Raw genomic sequence first — 23,463 nt, 5'->3', positions numbered from 1 at the left:
TCCCCTCCCTTGCAAGGAAAAATGACATATTGTCCGGGCAGTGATTGCAGCTGAGACCATGGAGAGCTTTTAACACTACAGCCAGGAAGGTATAAGGTGCAAAAGGATGAAAAACTTCCTTAGACTGCAATGCGCTCCAAGGCTCTAATGCTTTAACAACCACTCAAAAGAACCAAAACAAGTTTGCAATTTTTCAAAGAGTTGATGAGTCAGTACTTTTTGGATGACACTTACGCAATATAGCACTCTTTGTACTTACTGTGAAAGACGTGGTAACATTTGTGTGGTTTGCTTTGGGAGTGCCTCAAAGTCTGGTGGTTTTGGTGTAGTCCAACATTATTAGGCAGACGTTTGCACCAGTGAAACTTCTGTAACCCAACAAGGCGATGGGCCCCGTGCAGACCCTTATGGTCTTTAGGAACTCCCAGCATGACCAGCATGGCAAACAGCACTACCAGCGAACACACAATCTGCATGGCGATGTGTGTGAACAACACAGGGCCAGTAGATGTGCATTTAACTATCTTACAAACTTGCTAGCTCAGTGGCTTCAAACCAGTATTCCTTGAAATGTGTCAAAAAAAAAATCCAGTCCAAAGATGTTCTCGAAAACAGCAACAAACTGCAAACACTGCTGCACTTCCCACCAAGAGTCCTTCATGCTGCTACTCTTGAGATCCGCCAAATACATAAACCCCTGCAGTCTTGGCCAGTCTCCTAAATCCAGAGACAATGTTTCCCTCCAGAGTACGAGGGGATCTTAATGAGGGCTACTCCATATACAATGTGCATGGTGAAGTTCACTCCCCTCTCCGTCTCACCATCTAATCGCTCAATGGAAGGACTGTCTCTCATCTTCCCGGCCTTTTTATCTCTGAAATTTCTCCTTTTAATATTCAAAAGGAGTTTGTGGACGTTCCATCTTTTCTTATGATGTTTCTATGCATGCAGCAGGACGGGGGATCCTGTAGGCTACACGCTGTGTCCCTTTTCAGTTGGGTTGGACTCCTCACAAATCCCAAGCCCCCTCAGCATAGAGGTGATGGGGTGACACACAGGCGGGGTAAGCTAAAGGACCCATATTCCCCTTTCCCTAACTAAGACTATTTAATGGCTTTCATTCCCATCTCACCCAGAGCACCAAACAAGATGGCGTAAAACAAAACCTTTCCTCGTTGAAAAGATAACCCCTGTTGAGAGGCTAACAAAAAACTCTTTCTCAACAGACGGAAAAGTAAGAACACATTTCTATCCCAAGAAAAACTGATGCAATTTGGAATTTCACACCTCCCGAATATGCTAGGAAGTAAACAGAAACTTGTCAGAGTTGCAGCGAGAGTCACCTTGGGCAAAATGTGGCAGTCAGGTACAGTATGTTTGAGCTCCCTTCACAGGCACTTTAGTTCGATGGTCACCTCACTGGCCTTTTTTCATTCATGTCTTGTCCTTGAGGAGCCATCCCTTTATTTATTCATGGTGTGCTCCTTTTCTTTTTTATAAGACAGCAATGGGTAGCAAGCCTCCAAGGTGTTTTGAAAAGATAAACATGAATAACATGATGTAAAGTGTTTGATTGAGCTTCTTTAGCATTTTTCAGGGCAATCTCTCAGTGGCTGCAGGGTAACTTGTCCTGTTTCAGGATTTCTGTTATGATCCAGTTAAACAAATAGTCCAACACAAATCAAAAGCAGCATCTAGGATGGTGTCAGGTTATTGCCCTCTAACAAGATAGGGCAAGACTCTCAGGACTGCATCACGCTCATGAAGAGACTTGAAGATGTGTGGAGTGGATGAGGAAACTGGATAAAAGTCTGTCTCTATCTCCTCAATAACCTTAATGGAAGACCAAAGTCTTAAAATGGAGGAGTGTTAGCATATGGAATTCCATTTACTCAACTGAGCCAACATTTATCCAAATCTTGCAACATATGGAAATCTCCTTTTTATAAAACTTCCTGCAAGAAGTAACTTGCATAATGGATATGTGTGGGCTTGCAAGGAGAAGTCTCACAGCTAAGTCATGGCACTCTTGGATGATTTTCAGGTGGGAGATGGTTGACATGGGACCAACAGAGACTGAGGGGAATGGGTGAGAGACAACATGTGAAGTGAAGCAGGAGGGGTGGAAAGATGACCTGGACTCCCGGGGAATTTAGATCATATTGGTGTTACTGCGTCACTGCTTAAAGGGGAAACAAATCATTTCTGATTGGTTGCTTCGGGAATGGTGACGCTCCAGGAGCACAGGCCATAATACAACTAACCGCACAAGCTCCTGTCATCATAAGAACGTATTTTACTTTGAAAAGTATGAAGAGCCTAAAATAATATGGGCTGAAGCTTAAATATAATTCAAGGCCAAAAGATGGGGTTAAATTCAAATAAGAGCTGACTGGTCAGACAAAAACCAGCAATTGATAGACCTTGATGCATATCAGCCAAGAGTGAAAGTGAAGCACTAAGTGCAGTCTTGTCATATTTCTGGAGGAGCTACGACAGAAACCTCTGTGATTGTCAGGCCATTTCCTCCTGCCTGCCCACTGTGGACAATACTCTGGCCCTTCAGCTCTACCCAAGAGCCCAAGAATGTGTAATACTGGGCTCCATCCCAGAATAAATACAGTTAACCCACTGAAATGAACCCCAGAAACAAGCCAAAAAGTCTTTTAAAAACTGGACAAGACTAAAAATGACTTGTCACTATTATATTGAGAGTTTGCCAGAGGGCAGAGAATGGCACAGGGATACAAAAAATGCAAAGCAGAGTGTAACAAAACATAAACAGAAGAGTGAGAACATTCTTCTTGTCACTATAGCCTCTCTGTTCAGCTTTCAGACATGATAGAAAAGACAGGGGTCCAGTGAAAGAAAATGACAGAGAACTAAACAAATCTGTTTCTGTTCAAGGAATGCCCCCATGCATGACGCTGCTGCAAGAAATGTGAGGCAAAGAGGAGGAGGAGGAGGAGGAGGAGGGTGGGTAGACACTGAGGAGAAAGAAATGGTGGGGTGGGGGGGGCTTCACAGGATGCCGCGACGAGGTTTGGAGCACAAAGCAGGATGAGGCGATAAACAGGCTGTTTCTTTTCCGCTTGCCTGCGCACACTGAATCCCTCTTTCCCTGTGTCTTTTAATGGGCCTCACATTAGCATCTGTTTAGCGTCAGCCTCGACATGGCCTGTGGAGGCTGATTAAAATAACCCAGCTATCACATAACATCCTGGCAACAACATCAAAATACAGTCAGAAGTTGGAATATTCGCAGCAACAGACGTTCAGGAAGTTAGCATGACTGTTATGTACTTCTGTTGTCAGAAAAATATTTATTAGCTGCTTGTGTACCAACTCTCTTTCTGTGAGATGATGTTCCATATGGAAAGATCATAAGTTTATTCTTAGTAACAACTATTCAACATTAAGACTACTATACAATACTTCAGCGCTGCCACGCAATTTGTAAAATTCCACGCCCGACTGCACCAGCATAACAGGAAGATAAGATTTAATCACAATTAGACAATATTAAAGTATCTGTGACTCGTTGAATTGCTCTCCTTTTCATCAAACTCAGCTTGTTGAGTGACCTACGTTTCATTCCTTCCCTTACAGAAATGCATAAAGACAGATACGAACAGCATTGCGTTTCATGCTTAGCTGGCTTAATTGGTTTGGAGACAGGAGAAATTTAATAACTGACAGTGGGGCTCAGGGTAACTGGGCCAGGAGATTCCTTTGTTCTTATCACTGCCGAGCCTCGGCCAATCACATGGCAGTGAGATGCAGAGCAACAATCCGAGCATTCTTAAAGTGGAAACATAAACAGCAATTTCTCAGTCAAATCCGTGGGTGTACGAAGCACTGAAACCAGGGTCTGGGGGTCCTCCCAGGGTAGATGTAATTTCCTGTCTTCTGGTGTATTTTAACGGGTGGTTTTATACTTACTAGCACGACAAAAATTATGGGTACATCTTGTAATTTCATCCAGATGAGGTGGCAGGCCCCCGATCACATATTTGAAGATATTAAAAATCTAAAAGTACAGAAACAGATTTGGTGACTAACCCAGAGCAATTTTAATAATAGTTGCTTATTGTTTATTTAACCTCTTTAAATTCATCAAATCAATGAATCTTCAATCATTTCTACCACTATGAAGTGGGGATCTTATTAGCCAGTTATTTCAGTGGCTTTATTTACACACACACATAACACTGTTAGTTAAAAGACCTCTCCATAAAAATGTAGGGCATCATTGATTCATTCTTAAGTTCTTTAATATCTTAAAATGTGTGATCTGGGGCCAGTGAAATTGATGATGAAATTACAAAATTTATCCATAATTTCTCTCCAGATAAACATATCAATTCACCTGTTAAGAGTCACTAGGGTACAGGGATAAATTAAATCATATCTATGTTTTCACAAATTTTCTCAGATTCATATCAGATAGCCTAATGCACATTTTGAATATTCCCAACACTTATGGTTTAGAGGGTGTGAAATGGTGTGATGTACGTACAAAATGTCATGGCAATCAACCAGGCTGACACTGTCATCCCTAGAGCCACAATATTCCTGTGGCTAAAAAGTGCCTAGACCAAAAAGAAAAAAAAAAGAAAAGGGTTTTCTGGCCTAGATAAACTTTCCTAATTCAAATGATTTGGTATTCAAGTCTACATAGTCTTATTACTGAAATCAATCAAAGTAGTAAAAACACAAATTGTTCTTTCAGTATTTTAGACAAACCTCAACTGCAAACCCAAAGTGCCACAGAGCTGAGAACTGATGGGACATTAATATTTTTTCTCAAAATGATTTCTCTCAGGATCTTTCCAGAACTGTATTTAGAATATCATTCGGCAGCAGTTGTGGTTTTGATGGGGACTTAGAGCCAACACCAGTGACTGATCTCTCTCTGAAGACCCTGAGGAGAAAAAAAAAAAAAAAAAAGCAAAGACACTGCTCATGCTCAAAGAATTCCCCGTCCCTCAAATAAAAAGCCTATTCTTTCTCTTTCCCTGGTGCGATCAGCTGCCAAAACAAACTGGCGCTGTGATGAATATAATAAATATGATCGATGGGATATCTGGCGCTGCTGACCTCACACCACGTGCCAGAGTCCAGGGAGCAGGTGCTGCTCAGATTTACAGCACCCCCACCCCCATCTTATGATATTCTCCTCTCTCTCTCACACACAGATACTGAGCCCTGCTGAGACACAGCCACACCGCTGCGTCTCCACAGCCTCCTACGGGTCATACTGAATTTGAGAAATAAGCCTAATATTGGCTCTGGCTGAGCTTCCTGTGCAACATGACTATGCATGAATCATATGACCACTAATGAATCCAGTGAATCATCAAGTGGTCAGCCATGGCAGAGAGTTATTAGACTCATTTCTGTTAGGAGTACACAGGGCTGCCAGTGAGGTAGAGAAGCACTCCTGATGTGTTTACTCATAAAGGAGGCTAATTGATCAGAAGGCAAAGGCTACTAGAAGTGAACATGTAAACTATGTACAGTACAACATTTATTAGAAATGATAGCAAAGACGCTACCACGGGAGTATCATTTAGAAAAGCTTGAATTTATGAGGAACATACAGCAGTGTTGAAATGATTATTACCAGCATCTCCAATGAATTATGTCTATTGTCATTTTAACAAGTGGATTATAACATGTAGTAGTACTTGGTGTCGTTAATGTGTGTTTAAAACAATTAAAAACAGTCAATAAATTATCAGGACTGTACTGACAGTGCACAATTTTTAATATACTATGTAGACAAAAGTAACACCTTCGGCTGATATTCAGGGTTTGAGCTGGGCCCCTTTGCTCCTGTGAAGGGAAATCTTTATGCTTCAGCACATCAAGACATTTTGAACAATGATATGTATCTATGAAGATTCTCAGCCATTCGGGTGATGGTCAAGGTTGGAGAGTCCTGGCAACAGGACGTGAAGTTTTCTAGAAGACATTTCGCCTCTCATCCAAGAAGCTTCTTCATTTCTAACCGATGGTGGGGAGTACTGGAATTTTTATAATGTGGGTGTGGCAAAGGCATTGGAGAATGAAGGTGCTTCAGGTCACTCCTATTGAGTGGGCCATTAGGGTCACCTGGGGAAGTGTTAATGGTCGTGAGAGGGTTCTGATGGGTCATCTGATGGGTCGAAATGTCTTCTAGAAAACTTCACATCCAGTTGCCTAACGGAACTCTCCAATGTTAACAATGATATGCGTCCAACTTTGTGGCTACAGTGTGGGGAAGGTCCTTTTCTATTCCAGCATGACTGTGCCTGTCTTTTCACTGTGTCTGTGTAAAGTAACGTATTCATAATGTCACAACCATCTCTTTTGCAAAGGTGGTGTCTTGGGGACAGTGCATCATGTGATGTCGTGTGCGGCCGCTACACCACGCTCCTGAACAGATTGTATTGACATTATTCTTGCTGTAAAGAAATGTGGATGCTTGTGAGCACTTCATGGCAGATACAACAAAATGATTTGGAATCCAAGCAGATCATCACAGTCTATTTTTAAATGTGTCAGGTCTATGAAAATAGCAATATTATTTAATTAATAAAAAATTACCAGCAACATACTGCAGATGTGTAACTCTGGTATCCTCTGTTTGGACTTGTCAATGTTATAAAAGCTTTTGGAACTGCTAACCCCTGTAAAGTCAGAGGAGCCAAAACATTTCCCTCTCCCCACATCTTTATACATTTACATCCTAAGAAAACACTTATTATCCTTTCACAGAGAAATTAAGTGTGTTTGATAGGACAGGAGCCGCTGATTATTAGCACTTCACAAAACCCTATCCAATTTTCTTCTCAATTATCATGAGGACACTAGAAACGTGAATCTGAATATTCTAATTTAATTCTCACCTCGCAGTCTTTGTACTTTTGACCCTTGCGCACTCGTGCTAACTCCCATCTCAAATCTTACCCCCACTCCAGTGCCTCTTGACCACATTACTCCTCTTAGTATCATGAGATGAATAGCTAATAGACCCATTTCCTTGGGACATTGCTGTGCTAAGCTGTGTGGATGAGGGAGATGAAAAGAGATTGGATGGGGAACAAAAAAAAACCTTCAGCGGCACAGAGACTGTGGGGAAGCTACATGTAGGACATTAGTGCATGGTTATAACTAATTATATCTCAAGTGAATCGCTCCTCCAAGCGTGGTCGGGGATTTTGCTCAATTGTTTCACTAGTAGGAAATGAGTGCTATTGCTGCTGTACCGGGGATAATGTGTGAGAGTGCAGCTAGCTTAGTGCTCTCTTTGCTTCCTGCACCATGATTACCATGGCACCTGTGAATGATGAACATAAGTGAGTGTCATGGAGACGTGACATGCTGATGTTGTGGTGACTCTTGGGTAATATATATGGGGGTGACACTGTCCAGGAAATTGGTTTTCAGGGTGGGGACTCAAGGCCGGTGCAACAGCCCAATAATCAGAGCAAAGGACAAATGGAGAGCAGAGCTCTCCATCTCTCTCATGGTAAAGCTGTCAGTGTATCTAGACACAGACCACTCCACCTCCGCATCAATAAGTGGAAAACAGGCACCTGTCAAGCCTCAGCAATATGAGGGTATCTGTAAGCCACAGCTCTCTTCTAAGGTTTTTACAGTTTTGCTCACACAAGAGCTACAGGAAATGCTGAGAGCAAACAGTTAGCATCATCTGAATTTAGTCAAATGAACTTGGCTGTGCTCTCATATGTGAACAAGAAAGTATTTGTTATGTGGGGATTGACTGCACAATGATCTAAGATTCATCTAATGTTGAAAATAATGGTAGAACTGCTAATGTGAACAACGACTTGTAGTCACATGTCCTGCTGATTTTAGTAACTAGCTTGGCTGTGCTTGCATGTGAACAGGAGCTGACAAAGTGTTATTTGATGTCTAATAAGTAATTAGGCAAAACTCTCTGAATGTTTAATTGCTCTTAAAAATAATGCCAGCATGGCAGATTACAGTTAAGCTTAGTTAGGAACTGAGGTAGATTTAATTTAAAGTTTAGAGGCCGATATCATATGTAAAAAAAAACAAAAAAACTTTAAACTTTACGCCTTAAAGAGTGTAACATTCAACCGCAGCTGCAGACTTGCACAAAGTAAGTTCATGACACGGCATACTAACACTCAAAATTGGCTTTGTGTCATGAATTTTGTGGCATACTGGATGACACATTCTTATTGAAGTATAAATAAGGCTTAAGGATAATGTATACTTCAGTGAAAATCTGCCATGTGATAAAGTGTCAGCTGACAGAAGTGTGACACACAGCACTTTGAAATCATAGCTCAGTGATGGCTTTTGTTCTTACTGTGGCAGCCAGAGGTCAAGCTCAAACGAGGCTTGTTTATACTTTTCGGAGAACTGTCACCGTGTTTAAATGTCGGATACTTTTAATACAAAGAAGCTTTTATGTTTAATCCTGCGATACGAGGAACATACCTCAAAGAGCACGCTAACTGTTTGCACTGTTCATGTATACATCCGGCTGTATATCAATCACCAAGGTGCTTGTACCAGTCTGGTGGGTGTTTTAAGTACTTGCTGTTACCCACCGTAATCTCAGCAGGTTCTGTTTTCTCAGTGAATAATCCTACATTCAATCACATTGCATCATTTCTGTTGACAAGCCCTTTATTCGCTGAAGTATAAATTTGACTCAGGTGTTCTTAGGCTTGCGTGTGTGATGCAAGTGAGAACAGGTTATCAAAATCATACACTGTTTTCATCTTTTTCATAATATAACCACAGAAATGTGGACCAACAAGTCTGCACCACTCATACATGTATTCATAAACGTTTTGCTTAGCTTTTTCTTTTTTTATTTATTTTTTGATGGGAACCGCTTTGAGAGAAGAACAAATCAGGGTATTACAGTAGTCTGGACCTCTCCATTCTGCAGCCAATCGGTGGTGACAGTACAGCAACCTTTGATTGCCTCCCTTTATCCCTATCTTTATTTTCATAACCTGACAAATAGTGCAGCTCTCTGAAGTTGCCGTCCTTTGTGATCTGTGACAAACGCGGTGGTAGCTGTCAGCGGAGAGGCAGGATATGAGTGCTGATGTGCTCTCTGAAGTCACGCTCAGCCTTTCATGTCGAGGCAGAAGAACCAAAGACCTGTCTCCTCTGTCTGTGTCTGCCTGCCAAACAGCACCCAGCAAAGTGTAAATGCGAGAGCTTTAGCGTGCCTCTCTAATCCACTGCCTTCACACAGGTCAGTCTCATTTATTATGAATGTGAAGTTCTGTGCAGAGCTCTTTGATATCGGGAAACAATTTAGAACTGGCTGAGAGTCAGGGTCTTGGGGGACCAATATAAAACACTTTTAATGTATTGCAAACTTCAGGTCAGCATGTGGTTCCATATAAAATTCACAGTAGGCTGGATTAATCCCAGGTGACTACCATACTAAACATTACCATGTCATTGCCTAGTGTGCCAGCTGTTATTAATTTTATATGAAGTGAAAAAGGGTCCAGTTACTGTATTCACACACATTTATGCAAAGTTCTTCACCTCACTTGACTATTTTCTATCTTTTTTATTCCAGAGTTAAGTGAGCGCAAGAACAGGTCAGCATGGAGGGGCAACAAGGACATGCCATCTTTTTTCCTCAAGGCCATATGAAGGAGTCATATCAGATTCTTCACTGTAATGTTGGAAAGTGCACTCCATTTTCACCTGAGCTTAAACTGGCGCTTGTCACGGTTATCTTCGCGTTCCATCCAGTCACGCTCCCTGAAAATGGAGACTTTGGCAGCCGCCCACTTTGTTCTATCAGCAGCAGGCTGAGGTATTAGGGCACATTAGTCTCATTTCCAATTCACTGACTGGGCCAGATCAATTTCCTTCATTTTCATGCACAGATGGGATTAAATGGCCAGATTAAAGATGAACTCCTGGCACTGTCCACCAGACAGATTTATCATTCTAAAGATGAACCCAAATGCAGTGAGGCAGATATGATATGATTTTCCTCTTTCCACCCTCATTCAAAGCATGCCAAGTTGTTTGAAAACTGGAAACTTGGACTATATGCTAACTCAGAGTTCAAACTGAAAAATTCCAGTAATAGCTGTTTAGGCTCAAACTTCTGAAATATCTTGGCATCACTCATAAAAGGAGCAGCGTGATGCTGATAATAATTGTATGGTTTTGTCAGTCTGAATTTCAAGCTAAATAAAATCTAGAGCAGCTAAAGCTACCGCACACAGTGATGAACCTCAGTACAGTCGTGGCAGTTAATTTGGACTTCCTTTTTCCTGAAGCTGTGTGAGGTCCAGTAAATCACCTTGGGAGGTAGGTCTCCTTACTGAGACAACACACTGAGAATACTTTTCACCCTCACGCTGGAGGAAGAGCCCTCCCATAAAAAACTAACCAAAAGACATGCGTCATCACTAATTTTCTCCAGACTTGAATCTTTTGTGTGTGTGTGTGTGTGCGCAGTCAGTCCTTCAGGTGAGGACTCCATTTTCTGCATTTCCCTGCAGAGCTCTGGTGTCTGGAATACCAGCCATATGAACTGAAACAAAACTGACAAACACAACATGAAGATCGTGTTTGAGTGTATGTTTGCCATAGAAATATGGAATGGAAATGGAAAACTCATTTATTCTGTCAACTGTGGGAAAAAAATTCTGTTTAAGAAATGTAAATAATTGGCTCCCCTAAGTGTATTTTGTAATCCCTTTGACAGAGATTACAAGCTTGTATATCTGGTGTAATAGACAACATATGCTCTCTGATTATATGTGAGATAAATTTTTCTCATGAATAGATAAGTTTAAGTGTATCCTGGTTCAGCGCAAGAAGTTTGATCAGTCGGACTAAATAATACAAAGTTATTCGTCCATCGAGGACCAACTTGACATTTCTCAGGGCTAATGTATGTATGCAAGGACACATTAAAAAGCAGCAATACCTGTGTAGCCCAGGGAGTTGTCATCCTCATGTTCGGTGGTGGGAGCTGGTGTTGCCCCTTCGCTGGCCCCATCCTGAGCAACTCCCGTCTCTGTCAACAATAACACCACAGGGACTGAGAGCCCAGACGCATTCTGCCCACTTTCCCCACCCACGGTCCAAACCTCCAGCCCTCTGCATCCTTGACACAGGCAGAGAACGAACACACAAAGAAGTTCCGGGCTCCGTCTTTGTAAACTCTGTCTCTGACTGCAGAGTCCCAACACCCACATTGTAGTAAACAAGCAAACAATCCCAACAGTTGCAAATAATCCAAGCATTTCTGGGAGAAGAAAAACGCTAATGTCAGACAAGTGTCAATCAGACATTTGGTTTGGATCCATCAGATTGACGTGTTGATTCAGTCTTCAGCGTTTTCCTTTGAGCTCAGCAGGACGTTGCTCTGTTGTCCTGTGTTGGGCTTGAGTGCAAGTGTGTGGGTGTAAAACAGAGTCATCTCACCCTTATCAATAGCCATAAGTGGCTGCACCCCTAAGGGAGCACATGGGCAGGACAGAGGAGGGAGGGCCAGGGCACACTCTGCATGATTGACAACGCCACTCTGCACACACCGTGCATGCAGCCCTGATGCAAATACAATGATGCACCATTAATTGCTAATCAGCTCCTTTTGATTCGGCTCTGTCTTTGTGCCTGTGTCTTCTTCAGAGTGACAGGTTGAGTGTGTGCGACAGGAGGTGCGAGGGCGGGACAGAGTGGGGCCTGGGAGAGGGGGAGTAAAAGAGAGAACAAGAGGGCCGGGGTGTATATGGCTTATTGGGGGGAGACGGGAGGCCAACTGTGCCCTTATGATGGCTCTGCATGAAATAAATCAGACTCGGCCATGCCCATTCTCTTTGTGGCCCACTGACAAGGGGTTAATTTGGGCCGGGTGGTTGGAGTGAGGGGGTGACGAGAATCTTAATCAAAGAGCATCCAACCCCTTTAGCTAACTGAGTGGCAGTCTGTCGGAAGTATCTGTTTTCTCAATGAGATCTGGCATCACTTCTGATAAATAGCAGACTGGCAGACAGAATTGTTCATTTGAGAGTACTTTAGATCACCGGAGTGTGAAGCATAGGGCGACCCGTCATTTCATCTGCCCTTCCCACCATTAGAGAACTGACAGCAAAACCCACACAGACTTTCCAAACACAGGGTTGACCCTGAGTCCCACTTTGCAACAGTTTTGAACTCATTAATAATAGTAAACAGAAAAAAAGACACTCAGAATGCAGTGATCATCTCCCCCCTACTGCTCCTGTAGTGCTGCAATTAATGTGACAGTTAAAGGGCGTCATGCTGAGCCAAACCTATTATCTGGCACTCCTCTGCCTGTCTGTTTATCCAAACAGCAGCATCTGAGTGGCAACACTACAGGATAGCAGAGCCTCTGAGTCACATATAAATAACCACGTGGGTTACTCAGTCACGCACATGAATGAATGAGATGATACAAAAAACACGAGATGTGAACATGCTGGACACAAAGAGTCTGATGCACTGTCTGACATGTACGGCATGACACCAGCCAGATATGTAGTGTTTTCAATTTGTTCCAATTTGTTAAAAATAAATGCAACATCTGCAAAAAAGTAGTTTGGCACTGACAACACTTACGGACTGGAACAACAAGTATCACAATACAAATGTTCAAAATATTTCTTTTTGCATCCACTGCCAGGAACAACCCAGTACAAGCCAAAACAAATATGAAAAGCATTTGATGCCTGTGATTTGTCACACCATTTTACAGTAATGTGAATAATAGTTTCAACGAAACACCTAACAAATATTTAGTTTATAAATAACGTTAATGAGAATTATCTCAGCTGAATTTCAATGTGTGGTAAGAAAAACAGCCTTATTTTCAGCTTTGTGACAATGAGACTGCCAAATGAGTGTTTAAACAAACAGTACAGTATGTCATTTCTGCCACCAAGGGTTCTCATTCAAAACATTAAAAACAAGATGTAGTTTGATTAGTGAAGTAGCGTGGGAACATAGCAGTCATCGTCTTCATTCCTAAGCAACCACAAGTGCAACTGAAAATCTGTCTGACGACATCTAGCGAATCATCTCATCAGAAAATTTCCAGTAGGATTATCTAATGATTTGAGGAAATATGGTTTAATCGCTGTTTATCTGAAAAATTCAAAATTGACAGATTTTGAGATAAAAGGTTTTCCCTTGGATGTATATGAGTCATATATGAGGCTTTCAACATCTTGCAGTTTATATGAGCCAATAAGAGGTTGCTAAGTTGTCACTGAGATGGTCTTCATGGCCCACATCTACTGACGAAGACAGTGAGCTGTGGCTGAAAAATCTAGAAAGTGGACATTGAGCTAAGTTTCTAAAAGACCACAAATGGGTAGAACCTTCATCAAACCTAATAATACAGTTTGATTCATATAAATATTGTTCAGATATAATTCGTAACAAAGTGTCTTTGAACTAGCCTTTTGTATTGTGTATTCTCTTGAAGTCTTCATGTGGACTCTGATGCCCTGGGTGGCCCACAGTCAGAGGTCCAATTAGAGACCACTTCAGTGGTCATTAACAGGTGGTGTGTACCCAGCTGCCCCTGGGGCATCGGGATAAAAACTCAGGACCTTAGTGTTGTCTCGCTACCCCCTTTTAGCCTCAATACTACCCTCAGTCTCTACTCCCCTTTTGGCTAATTAATGGGGCACATGTGCAGATAACTGACTGCTTACCAGAAGATACAAAGGCAGGCATGCCCTCCATGTCCCCCCTTTCAGTCATTTCTCCTGGGCCCCAGACTATGAGTCCTGGCCCCGAGCCCTCTTCAAACATGAGAGCATGTCCTCTTTTCTGGGTCATAGTCCTTCTTTCATGGATCAATCCACAGGGTGCCAGCCAGGCTTTTGGCTCTGTTACTGTACTGTAGGCATAAATTATGACTATTATAACTCGAATTACATTTGACTTGAGTGGTGTTTGCAACACTGCGCCTACGTGTACCCAATCAGCACTTGAGCCCCCTTACAACCTGACATGACGATAAACCTGATGTCTAACTTATTGCCCCTGTAGTCCAGGTTGTTTAGTTTGACAAACGTCGAAAGCTCTTGATGGATGGGAATGCAGAAGCTGGAGAGGCTGGCTGTTGTCTCATTGTTATCTTGTCATGTATTGGCAGCAGTGCTCCGGCCCTGGAAGCCTGTATAAGTGATGGATGGTCTTAAAATGAGTGTGGGGAGTCTGACTCTGGGGCTTGTTAACAGGACCGGCTGACTGTTTGCTGTAGGACATGTTCCTTCACACAGTCTGATCACAGAGGTGGAATATTTCTGTAACATGACCTCAAGCAATTTCAGTGATTAAATTGGTTTCTTGGAAAACGTTCTCGCCTAACATCTGTTTACTTTTTGTCTGATGACAGAGAGAAAATATGAACAGCCAACAAGAATGCTGATTGTGGTGCACAGCCAAGAAAATTTAACTTTTCTTATTTGTAGCCCTTAGTGTGCAAGTAGAACATTTCAACAAGGCCCCCACTCCTGAGTATATAACCCATAAGAGTATTTTCATTATTTTGGACTTGGATTCAACGGTCTTCACCATTATTAAAGACAGATAATAGAAGACAAAACGGCACCAAAACAATCTTTCAACAAGTCTTTTCAGCAGAAGCTAGTCTGTCCGCTTCATCTGTTTCCACGGCACCATTTCACTAATTTCCATTTTGATTACACTTTCTTTGTTTTCTGCATGACTAATGGAGTTTTAATCAGGCCTTGAGATAATACATACACGCAGTGAGTGAACACTGCTGCAGAGAAAAAGAAGAGGGCAAAGTCAAACTGGAGAGGTGTTTTGAGTTTTTTTTTGTCCGTGGCTTTTAAAATAAATGTAACTTAAAAAAAATCTTTCAAGGCAGCCACATTTAACTGCAAAGCCCCTGAGAGTCTAGAGATGAATAACATACTGTGTGAATAAGGAGATAGTGTATCTGTCAGTAATGAAAATCAAACAACAACATCTTTTCACTGCTTTAAAAGGAAAACAGTAATAGCTATCATCTCACTGGTTCTAGTTATGATAAGAAAAGGCAGAAGTGGAAAGACATTAAGCACAGCATAACTGTGCATCTGTATGAACACATGGTATCCAACCACACTGTTGAGACAGATTGCTTTAAAGGAAAAGTTTGACATTTTGGGAAATAAATTTATTCACTTTCTTGCTCAGAGTTAAACAAGAAAAATAAGACCACTCTCTTGTCTGTATGTTAAATGTGTGGCTGGTGTCTAACTAGATCCAACTACCACCAGTAGCCCATGAAACCATAACTTAACATTTTCAGACTTGGGTTTTTGTACATGTTAAGTAAATGGCAAATGACATGTTAATTTGTGAGCTTTATAGGTGCTGGTAGGAGGATTTTTGTTCCCTCTGTTTTCAGTCTTTATGCTAAGCTGAGCTAACTGGCTGTAAATTCAAATTTACCATCTACTGCCATCGGTGATATCTGTCATCTCATCTAATTCTTTACAAGAAAGCAAGAAAAACACTGGATTTTCAATATCAAAAAACAAGTCACAAATGACTAAGTTGTGCTCCAGCTGTCTTGAGAAAAAATATGAAACTCTGCCTCCACAGCGAACTAAAGTATATTAATAGCTAAGTGATACCTTTAACTCCAGGCATGAAATAATTACTGTGCCAGCTGTACTGTACAGTCTTGTACCATATTATAAATCACTTGAGAGGTAAAATTTATATACCTTGATATGCATCATTATTGTATATATTTTAGGTTACACTGCCAAGTCCTGCCCACAATCTGGCAGTAACAAAGTTCTTTTCATGTCTTTATCATAATTGCCTATAACTCTTTTCTCTTAAAGATTAATATACAATTTATTAACCAGTTAAAACATGAAAACTGACTATTAGTACGTCATAGGAATGTGTATGGCTCACATACTGGAAAATTATACAAACATTTTAGGTTTTTTATTTATTTTTTTATTTTTTTCAAATATCTGAGTATGTGTTACTGAAAGACTGAGTGGTAAGAAAGGGTGAGAGGGAGAGATTCATTTTGTCTCAGACGCAGTTGAACGTTACACGCTGCTATTATGGTTTCAACAGCTATTTAAGATTCTAGCCATGATATAAACAAACTGCAATAATTAGGACTATATTACTTCCCATGGGTGAACTGTATTGAAACTAAATTATAACAAATGTTAACATTTACTCATTTTGCAGATATTTTCCACAAAACTCTCTGATGTATTAACAGTATCAGCTTCATTGCTCCAGATGGAGGAAACATCATTGCAATTACAAACAGATAAACCCTTTTGACCAGACACGCCAAGTTTGCAAAGTGAATGGATGCGTGCACAGGATTTTGTTGATGACAGATGCAATTGTGTGTACTGTATCGCTTACCAAACACAGTTTCGTTGATTACAAAACCCACTCGCACGCCAGTCCTCAAAGTTGGAATGTGACTCATCTCTGAACGCATCATTGGTTGATTGTGGGTAAATAAAAGTACAAATGTCAAAAAAGAATTTTGTACCAGTTCACTTAGTGATAGATTTGCTTGGAGAGCATCGGCAACCAACCACAGAAAAGAAAAACTGAAAGCCATTTCTAAGACAAACAGTACTGATTGGCTTGAAGGACACTGAAGTACTGCACGGTCACTTGACCGAGAGAGAACTGAACACAGAACACAGAGGAAGTTCAGTAAGTTAGCAGCTCACACTGACACCGTCACAGCTGCTGTAAGGGCCGTTTTATACCTGGTGAGCGTGATAAATCGAAAGAAGGGCTTTTGTGAAATACTTTCCATGGATGTCTCATTTGCACACCTTTGCATTACATAACAGATTATTATGCTTGGAACTCTGCTTCTCAGCTTTTGTTTAACAACACTGATGTCGAATAAGTTCAAAGCCCATGAGGAGTCTGAACTTGCTCTGATTTCCCACTGGGGCTGAAGCATGCATCTTCCAAGCTGCCAGGAGCCCAGATGTCCATCTGTATGACACCAGGATGCTTTTTTCTCTGCCCAGTGAGAGACAGATTGAAGGAAGTGGAAAAGAAAGAGAGAAACCGAGACTTTTCTTAGGTGAGAAAAATGAGCTCTCCCAAAGATTTAAAGTGCTGTGGCCAAGGTGAGCAGCTTCTGAAAGCTTGTTATGTATCAGACTGATCTGGTGTCTGATCATTCAAGGATTCAAGGATTCAAGGAGCTTTATTGTCATTTCACACACGTAAAACATGAGTGGAACGAAATTAGTTTCCCCGGTCCCAGTATCAGCCCAGTTTCTTAACAAAGTACCTTATTCGTTGGTTTAGACAACCAAAACAAGTAGAGTTGGCCTTCTGACCAACACAAAAACTACAAAAAAAGGGCTTAGACCCGGGAGCGTGAGAAGCCGCTGCACTACCGCGCGCCGCCATCTTGATCACATCATGACTTGATCATGACTCGAAAGCAACCTGTCAGCATTCATGCCCACAGACAAGTGACCTTCTGTGACCTCTTACCATATAACCTGTGTCCTGAAAGTACTGCACTCCATTCAAATATGAGATTTACATTTGGGGGGGGTGATGTGACTGAGTAGTGGCAGTGTATATTTGTTTTGTTATATTTTAGATTGTGCAAAATCCTCCATTCTTTTTCACAACCCCAATCTCAAGGAATACAAGAGAAAAAAGGAAGGATAAAAGTCATGTATTAGAGACACTAGGGGTTGAGCTTAGAGGGTTTAGTGGAGCAGATAATTCAGACCTCATTTCAAGGCTGTGGCACATTAATGACAAACTAAAATGATGAAATGATGCCACCTTTCCCTGCTCTTTGGTTCACTTAATCAGGCACATCTGCGCTCAACACACACACACACACACACACACAAAACTCAAGGAGGGAAAGAAGGGAAAGAGCCCTCAAACTGAGTTCACATATGTTTTTTGTATCTTTTGTATAATCTTTGAAAATTCCATCAATATGTTAATGTGAACAATTCTTTCCCAAACCTAGAGACCAAGACCAAGCCTCTAATCTGTCATCCCTCGCAGCAACATTTTCTGGAGCTGCTCCATTGACAAAGTCTGGCTTTACAGGCACAGGGAAAGTTTCACCAGAGCGTTTATAATGAGATGTATTCCAAGTAGGGGTAACTGTTTTCATGCAGAAAATGTCACCATAGCCACTTGACTCATGACTCCAAGATTTGTTTGTGACATTGCTGTTATATATTTCAAATTTAACTATCCTGGTGGTTAGATTGGAGTTACATCATGCACACTCTGTTGAATAAAGATAAAAAAAACCAAAAAATTTGATCACTGTTTATCATCCCCAGTTCACCTGTGCCCTCTGTAGCTGACAACATTCCTGGTAAAAGCCTTGAGGCTGTTTGTGCCATTAAAGTGAGCCAAGGGGAATTCTGCAAGTTTTTAATTAAAGATCCAGAGGGAGGAAAAGATCCACCAGTGATGTATAACCCTCACATTCTTTGATGTGATGACACCCGGCTTCCAGTTCACACAAGGCACACCTATTAATCTCTTTTGTCTCTCAAGCTGTGTTATGGTCAAAACAAACGAGCAAATGCTAAATGTACCCCAGTTTGGCGTTCAGTAAAGTCAACATTTATTGTTTGGGGACCATGAATGCCTGTGCAAAATTTAAACACAATCCATCCAATAGTTGTTGTTGATAATTGTTCCAAAGTAGTGAAATAACATTACCATCCAAAGAGTTAAAAATAAAGAGCCAGCAAATGACTATAGCATTCTTGTCAGGTTCATACTGTAACAAAATGTTCTCACTCCCAACTCCACATTTCCACGTTTGGTCTCTTTCTAATGGGGAGCATGAAACTAGTGCTCAAACTGAAAAAAACGAATACAAAATTGCTCTACAGCTCTCAAAAAAACATGCAAACAGGGTACTTTGCACACAGCAGTTTTAGTAATGACTTCAAGGTAATGATTTTGTTCGTTTTTCTGTGATGGCCTGTGTCACAGTTCAGTCACCATCTGATCTGAAGTCAAGCAAATTGAACAAACAGCAGGCGCTATCTCCCTTTCCCAGCCTCTCTGATGCTCTGTCTGCACACACACTCTCATTCCACCACGGACTGCTGCTTGTCAGGGAGGAACATGTGTATGCTAATTTACTGGAGCGCACAGCAACTATTCACAGTCCAATGAGAGAGTGAAGATAAACCAACTTATGCTCTCAATGTGTCTAGTTCTGATTAGAAGAGATGGAAATGAGGCCCTGAGAAGATGTGTGGTGAGAACATTGCAGGCATGCAGCCAGTTTCTCAGCAGTCCTGAAGCAAAAGCTAACAATCTCAGTAGACGGCCAGATCAATACTGGCAGCTTAGGTAGCAGAGACTGTGCCAGGATCACAGCGTTCTTTGCTACATGTCCACAGATCTGCAAAGGAGTCTGTGAGACCACAAGGGGGACATAAAGACAGTCCAGATCTGCAGGATAACATGACTCTTCTTCTGTTGTTGTACGTTACAGTAGTTTGCAGCTGGGAGAAAGGATGAAATGTCAGCAGGCTTTGATTTTGGCCAATGTGACACTGAATAGGGATACTCTGACACTTTTCAAAAGTGTCAAACAGTCATGTACAATTTGTGATCTCATTTTTGGTCCAGAAAACCCAGGGATCAGTGTTTCAAACATCCAGTGAGTCATTGGAAAGGAATGTAAGAGAGGTTACTGGTGAGCCAGCTGAGCTTTGACCAATTCATGGTCTCGTCTGTTGTTTAAAGAAAGCCTTTGGCATTGGCAGTATAGTTGTGCTAAAAGAAAGACAAATTATGTGTTAACATGTACAGAAATAAAATTCATCACATTGTCAAGTGAAAAACGTTTAGGATGAAGGAAATGCAGTCTGTATAACCTAAGGCAAGTTTTGGGTCACAATTCTTAAGGATGAAAGCTTACAACATGAGAGTTCACAGTCTGCTTTCTCTGACAGGTTGAGCCACACATTTTCCCTGATGGAGTTAAAGAAACACTTGTAAAGAAATCAAGTGATATTTTGGGATATCAATCCAAGAACCCCTCGAAAAGGTTAGAAAATTGAACTGAAGCTGGTGAGGCTGCTGACAATGACTCACTTATGACTTTAAAATCACGTCCTTTGGTGCAAACCTTCAAGCTGTCACTTCATGAAATCAAAACTTGCTTCCACCTGATATCCTGCCAGAGGGTGTTCAGATGACACCATAATTACAGGTTATAAAACAATTCATAATATTTCATCAAGCATGTGCACTAACTCATTTTAGTACAGACTCTTGTCACAGAGGATTGCACTGAAAAACTTCTGATGTATTTATTAACCTTCTACTTTATGGATCTTTTATTCTGATAATCACCAATGTGAGACAAGGAATATATTGTCTGCAGTTCCTGCTTATGTTTTATAGACTGCAGAATGAGTCATGTGCATCTGTGTATATGGAAATGGATGCATACCAGCTGTGGTATCCCCGCCTGTAATTCATATGGAAATTACATCAAGCGTGGCCTCATGTGGGGCCATATAACATCTTGTTTGTGATTTTAGCAAGCTCCCCACTGTCACAATTATTCAGATTGCAGTTGTTACCTTTCTCATTGTGTTGCACAGTTGTCCTGATCATTGTCACGTGTCTATGAAATATTTCCTTCGATATTCACCCTCAAATCAGTAGCTACTGAAATATACATCCAGCTGCCAATATTGCACGGAGAAATAATACAATATTAAGCACCTTCCAAGAACTTGTGTCACGTAAACGCTGTACCAGGGATATGATGTTTTCGCCTGCAACACAGCAGTGGTGTCACATGGCACACGGGGAATGCTGAAGCCAGAGGCTGTGCGAAGTGGATCGTAAATCCCGAAAAGGCAAGAAATGCAACAAAAGACAAAGTGCAACTCTCCACACCTCCTGTCGAGGCCTCATATGGCCCTCCCTTCTGTCACCCCTTCACCACGCAAAATCAGCCAGATTTATTAGAAGCAGGTGACTTTCTGGATTGCGGCTAAGTTATAGACTGATGTGCTACAGCGCAGGGTATTGCATTACCATCTGTTTGTGTTAAGATGAACATATTTTTTAAGAACTGCATTTTTATTCCAAAGAAACTCGTCATTTTGTCCTCAAACGCTGAGAACGCAAGATGTGGTTGCAGACAACAGAATGCAGATTGTAACTGTTGACAGTGTTGGAGTAAATCTACAGCAGGCTAAATCACACAGCATAAGACACAACATTTTTGTTACACTCGTGCATTTAAGAGGGCTACGTCTAGGGGGAACTGAATGCCACGGTGTCAGACATCTGGTGGTAATATGTCCAATAGTGCCTTCATGTGGTGTGGGACAATTTCTGTGCTGCTTCACTTTTCTTCTGCAATAGCGCTGCTTTCTCAGTGCTGAATAGGTCTGCTTAAAGCATTATGGAAACAAGTGCAAAATTAAGTCAGCACATACAACAATGTGGTAACATAATTCACAACTCAACGTGAAAGAAATGTGGTCGCCAAAGGACCAAATACATGCCGTTTTAGACAATTGCCAGTCTTTTTTTCTTTTAGCCAGTCATTTCAAAATGAAGACACAAAGAGACTATTCAGTACGACATCACTGACCTTGTCTCGTTCCAGATTTCCAATCAGCAAATTAATTAAACAGGTTCATTTTAGGTTTTATGGTGTGAGCCTCCTCTGCCAGTCTTCATTAATGCTGATTAGTGCCACAGCCATGACTGGCCTCTCACTGAGTTATAAGCTGTGGGTGATTCCCCTGTTGTTCTCCTATTCACACTGCACTCGTAAAAGTCAGCAATATATCACCATCTCCAGCGAGGCAATAGCATCTCATTTTATTCCCTTTTAAATGTTAAAACAGAGGCAAAACCAAGACTTTCATGCGGACCTGTTGGAGACTGAATGGCTTAAGGTGTAATTTTGTGCCGTTCATTGGGAGACTCCCACATATGGTGAGAATGAGGCACAATTTAATACGAGCGCAATCTACACTCATCCAATTGCCAAATGCCAATTCACGTTGACTTCAAACCCAAAGCAAATCTCCTTTCTGCTTGTGTTGTGGAAACAGTTAGCTGAAAAATCTCCATGCAGATGCAAAACACAAGCTCACCAAGGTTATGTGAGGACCATGCTGATGCTGGTAGACAGAACTGGGGATTGTTGTGAGGAAATGGTGTGTGCAAATGCTGTGTCAGCGACTGAGGGATGCTGATGCAAAGAACGTCTCAGTTCCCACCGTGGAAGACCAGCCACTGACACAGCTGGATTCTGCTTACAGTGATTTGGATCTGCCTCCATGGCAGCCATGCGGAGAAGCAGAATTGGAATAGTTATTAAGCCGATTCCCAATAACATTATGCGGGAGAAGATATGTTTTTTTTTTTTTTGTGTTGTCTGAAAAGGGTTCTAAACACTCAAAAATGTGTAAAAGTAAAAATAAATCATTTCTTCAAGGTTAGATGAGGTCTGCATTAAAACTGTATAGATTTGCCAACTGTAATCACATCAAATTGGTCCGAGTGCAACAGTCACAAAACAGCAATTCCCCAGCTTCTATGTGACCGGCAGCAGTAATGGCCATTTCTACTTGTGCAGCTCACAGCCATGAGGCCTCTGGTCAATGGCGTGACCAAAATGTGTCTGAGAGGGGCATTACAACAGAGTTCCTTGAGCATAAAGATGATCTCCTCTCTGGAGGTGTGAGGCCTCTCCTGTAATTACCACTTCATCACTGAAGTAAAAGGAAAACAGATGCCCCAGAAGATTTTTGTCTGGGATGGTAAACAGTTTGCCCTGTCTTTGCTGTGGTTGGATGATAGACTTTGCTGCTGTGAGCCAGACTGCCTGCCCTATATGCATTTATGTCTGAATGCCTTACAGTATGTATTTCAGGATGCCAAAATAGAGGCTGTGTAATCACCTAAAACGGTAATGAAAGGGCTGACAGACTGTTTAAACTGAACTCATTCTATCACATGTGAATATTTTAACATATATCCAGAAAGGTTGCGTGTGAAAGGTTCCTGTAGAGTTTCTTTTAAACAATGGCAGGAAGCAAAAAGCTAAAGAGACCTATATATATATTTAAGTTAAGCCACATTTTTCGCTTTTCCCATGCCGAAAGGTTCCCATCCTCTCCAGATACAATTCCTTGCATGTAACCCCGAGCAAGCGGCATGAATCCCCACTGCAGGTAGGTACAGTTATTTATCAAACATTGCTGAATCTGGTTTGTTACCACAAAAACATCATCCTTGTCCATTAACAACTCGAACCGCCAGCCAGTCAAGTTGCGGTTTGCCTCCATGTCTGTACAGATTCATATAATATTTAAAAGTAGACTTTAAATAATTTTAATAAATGAATAAAATGTGTTTTGTTTTGAGTACAGA

General features: G+C 41.4%; 1 protein-coding gene across 5 annotated transcripts in view; it reads right to left on the bottom strand.

The window, feature by feature from the left end:
• Positions 1 to 23,463, bottom strand: part of robo1 (roundabout, axon guidance receptor, homolog 1 (Drosophila)) — a 290,091-nt gene that overhangs the window by 125,780 nt on the left and 140,848 nt on the right. For 3 of the 5 annotated variants that reach the window (XM_046389557.1, XM_046389563.1, XM_046389558.1), the window contains exon 3: positions 10,964 to 11,053. The exons of the other annotated variants lie outside the window; for them this stretch is intronic. In XM_046389557.1, the coding sequence (XP_046245513.1) occupies positions 10,964 to 11,053 (90 nt within the window). The remainder of the gene's footprint in view (positions 1 to 10,963; positions 11,054 to 23,463) is intronic. 5 annotated transcript variants of the gene reach the window in all.

This window comes from Scatophagus argus, chromosome 5 (assembly GCF_020382885.2).
Source record: "Scatophagus argus isolate fScaArg1 chromosome 5, fScaArg1.pri, whole genome shotgun sequence".
NCBI lineage: Eukaryota > Metazoa > Chordata > Actinopteri > Scatophagidae > Scatophagus > Scatophagus argus.
The sequence above is the reverse complement of the archived record's forward strand: the minus strand, read 5'-3'. Positions and strand labels throughout refer to the sequence as shown.